The 3865-nt window shown below is 33.2% G+C and overlaps 1 protein-coding gene across 1 annotated transcript in view; it reads right to left on the reverse strand.

Annotated features, from left to right (window-relative positions):
* Positions 1-2094: 2094 nt before the first annotated feature.
* The window catches only part of LOC111374378 (CRIB domain-containing protein RIC4-like), a 3015-nt gene continuing 1244 nt past the window's right edge, over positions 2095-3865 (reverse strand). The window contains exon 3 of the mRNA XM_022997043.1: positions 2095-2600. Coding sequence (XP_022852811.1) covers positions 2335-2600 — 266 coding nt within the window. The 3' untranslated portion in view covers positions 2095-2334. The remainder of the gene's footprint in view (positions 2601-3865) is intronic.

Consider the following 3865-nt stretch of genomic DNA (forward strand, 5'->3'; position numbering starts at 1 on the left):
TTTTTCAATGAAAGAGCGTTGAATAATGGAAACATTATTTTTTCCAAAAAAAAAATTGAATTTGGGTCACGAACCCAACAATGTGAGAGAGAGAGAGAGAGACGGAAAGCAAGGAGAAATAACGATGGAAGAATGTGGAATGGATGCCTTTACATTTGTCTTCGGTATTTTTCACATATAATAAATAAAGCTTGTTTAGTAAGAATTAAAATTAGATTTTTAGTAGATTTTGATAAAAAATTTGAAATGTGGTTGAAAGTTATGGGACAATGAAAAGTGTGGTTAATATTGATTGTTTGACTTTGATTTAAATTAAAATAAATACCAAATAGGGGCATAATATTGTAGTGAAAGAGTAAAATAAAAGGGACAACCTAATTATAAAAACTTGATTGAATCACTGTGGAGGATGTTACCTCATGTCCATTCCTATGATGTAACAGTGATGCCCGTAAGGATGAAGGATAAGCAGTAGGCTTTTAATGATTCTTATGCATCGTAAATCGAGTCAAGTAATGCAGGTTACTTGTAATAAGAAATCACCTATGTGAGAAAGAAGTGTGGCCGCTTCTAAGAGAATTGTGTGGGGCTCAATTCTTAGAAACTCTCACAGAACCAGGCGTATATTCATGATCAAAACGAACATAATAATGAGAACTAAATTGTGTTAGAAAAAATCCTCTGTGGAGTATATCATCGTTTACACAAACGGCAGAACAGTTCAAGGACAACGCGTCTAATGGTCGGCTAGTAAAGTAAAAATACTTTCACAAGGGAATGTTCAAAGGGTAATACCTACCTATCATATGCAGGTTTCAATCGTTGAACTTTATCACCAATTCTCTCGTGTCACGTTTTCGTGTCTCTCCCAATTTTCATTCATGTGGGGGATTGTTGGAAAAATGAGTAAATGGGTCACTTTTGGCATAAGTTTGAGTGGAACCCATTGGTCCGATTTGGAAGATCAAAGTTGATCTGTGTTCTCCTCCGTGAGAGTATCGAAACCATATATTTACTTGTCAGACTTGATTAACGGATGAATGAGAAATTGGGGCTGAAAGTTGGCCATTGGAAGATGGTTTATGTGGAAAAAGTGACATTTGTCCCACATAGGAAAATGAAGAAAGCATGAACCAATTTATATATGCCTACACTTTGGAATGGTGTAATCATGTGTAGCATAGAGGTTCTCTCCATGTGCGCGCGCAAAGGGGTGCAAATCTCGGACCAAAATAGCCTTCTGACCTTGAACTTGGGTGGGGGCGCGATTTCGTCCCTTCGAAAATCCAAATTTCTCCAATGACTTTTGAGTTTCTGAAACTGCAAAAACTCCAATGAACTCCCAATGGTCACAGTGTTAATGGGTAGTAATTCCAATGGACTCCCAATGGTCGCAATGTTAATGGGCAGTATGCCTATAAAAAAGCTCATTCTCCAGCAATCTAATACACTCGAAAATCTCACCTATATTCCTGCACACACAGTTTCTTCTTTTCTGCATTCCTTGTCCAGTAAGGTCTTGTTCTTGTGATGATATTGTTCGGATACTAGATCAGTTCGTCAGAGTAGTAACTACGGTGCTCAGATTCTACTATATACCGTTGTATCCTAGGAAACAAACGCTCGGATTAAAACTCAAGCACGTACGGTGAGAAGACGAATCTGTTTTAAGGACACTATGTTTACACATGCCTTGGGTTAACAGTTTATACGAAATTATACGCATGTCGTTAATTTTATTTTATTTTTATTTTTTTTGTTCTCTAAAATTTCTGTTAATTTTCAACTTTTCCATTTAGATTTATTAAATTAACGTGTTTTACATAACTTAATATAATTTAGTTCTAAATTAAATTAATATATTGTGGTTTATCATAATTTAATTTATTGTGTAATTAACTAATATTATAAATCGATATGAGAAAACCCGATATCATTCCACCAATATAATTTTCAACATTTCAAATAGGACCTAAACTCGGACTCGAATATCCGACGTCTTTTATTGCATAAACAAGCAAGCAATAAGTCACAAAAGAGAAAATTCAGTTATCCAACTTCTTTTAGTGCGTAAAATAAGAAAGGAATAAAAGATATAATAAAAAATAGAATTGCAGAATATATACAAAGACAACCCATAAAAAAAGAAAAAGAATTACAAAAGCAAATCATTATTTCTTCGGCTATTAATCTTTGCAATAATAACTCATCACAAATTCTATTTTCGTAACAAATTAAATTTTTTTTTTCGCATCCTAAAAACAAATATATCAAGCAATGAAATTAATGGCAATTACTCTCGTTCATTGGAAATTCACTAAACACTAGAAATGTCTAGCATTGAAAGTTCATATGGTTACTGGGGGTAAATCTGGAAGTAGTGGTAGCACTTAAAGGGCCATGAGATTGGGCAGTCATCGCAAGTTCAAATTGTTTTAAAGAAATTGATGGAAGTGAAAGTATTTCAGGAGCTTTTCGATTTTTCCATTCGGGAATTGGATTGATTGTAGTTGATCCATCCAATCCTATATGGCTTACATGCTTCACATCTGTTGGAAACCCTATTTCCAGTTCCTTTTCCTCCATTTTCTCCCTGTAAACTGAGAGAGAGAGAGAGAGAGAGAGAGAGAGAGTGAGCGAATGAGTGAAAAACATCAATATCTGCTAAAATATGCATCTTGGAGCAAGATGTTTAGTCCCTGTTTGGTTTTAATAAAACTTAGAGTTTTAACACATTTCAATAAAAGTTGATGAAATGTGTATTTAATAAAAATTGTGGATCCCATTAAATATTTGTTTAAAATGAATTTTGGAAAAAACGAGTTTTAAGAAATGGGAACCAAACAAGACCTTAGTATCCTACAATAAATAAAAACAACTAAGACTATGAACAGCAAGAAGAGATATTTTTGTCTATTGTAGAGTTCATTGTTACTACATTCCAAATATATTTCAATACTATATTTTGTATTTATGAAGTGGATATTAACATATGAAATAATGAAAAACACTCTAACTTCTTTGTCTTTCTTAATATTATCAAGTATTGATTAAACGTAGTTCACAATCTTCAAGCAAGAACCCTAAAAACACTACTTAATTTGAGTCGTAGCTAGAAGGAACGAAATTGGCAATTTACTATTTCTTTTCTATAAGTAGTGTGTTTAGTGGGTAGTACTCTGTTAACAAGTTTTCAACTTTTTTTTTTTTTCCCTTCACGGGATGGGGCACCCCACCCCGCCTCGCCCTGCCAACCCATTCAGGGCGGAATTTTTAGCCATCATCACTACATTTGAATGAGAGGCCCATCAAACTCTTTCTTTCTAATTTTAATCTCTTTTTTTAGTTATCTTTTTTTGAAAATCAGTTTTTCTCTCTAAATACTCATTTATTTTCGTCATTTTTCGGTCCCACGTTTTTCATACTCTTTTCCGACCTCTTGTACCTCATATTCTCATATTCTCAATTGGTTCATATTGCACTATTTTTACGTTGGAATAAAATAAAATTTCACATTACGTTATAAAGTTTTATAGCATGTCAACCTGTTTAAAATAGACTAAAATTAAAATGATAAATCTATAATTACAATTAATTTTAATCAAAAAGGAATTAACGATGAAAAATGGAATATTCAATTTTTCAGGAGTAATGTTATTTATAGTCGCTCACTGCGGTAGTCATCCTACGTGACATCTTACATGGTGCTTAGCATGGTTCGATACTCAGGCTTTGAGAGAAATACATTCCACTGTTTTAATATGACAATCTGAAATCTACATGGGAAATAATTCTTTAATGCTCGCTTGGTTGGATATGTAATTAAAACATGAAGTAATTATATCAAGAAATCCCATAATATAAG

This window comes from Olea europaea, unplaced genomic scaffold, assembly GCF_002742605.1.
Source record: "Olea europaea var. sylvestris unplaced genomic scaffold, O_europaea_v1 scaffold1243, whole genome shotgun sequence".
Taxonomy (NCBI): Eukaryota; Viridiplantae; Streptophyta; class Magnoliopsida; order Lamiales; family Oleaceae; genus Olea; species Olea europaea.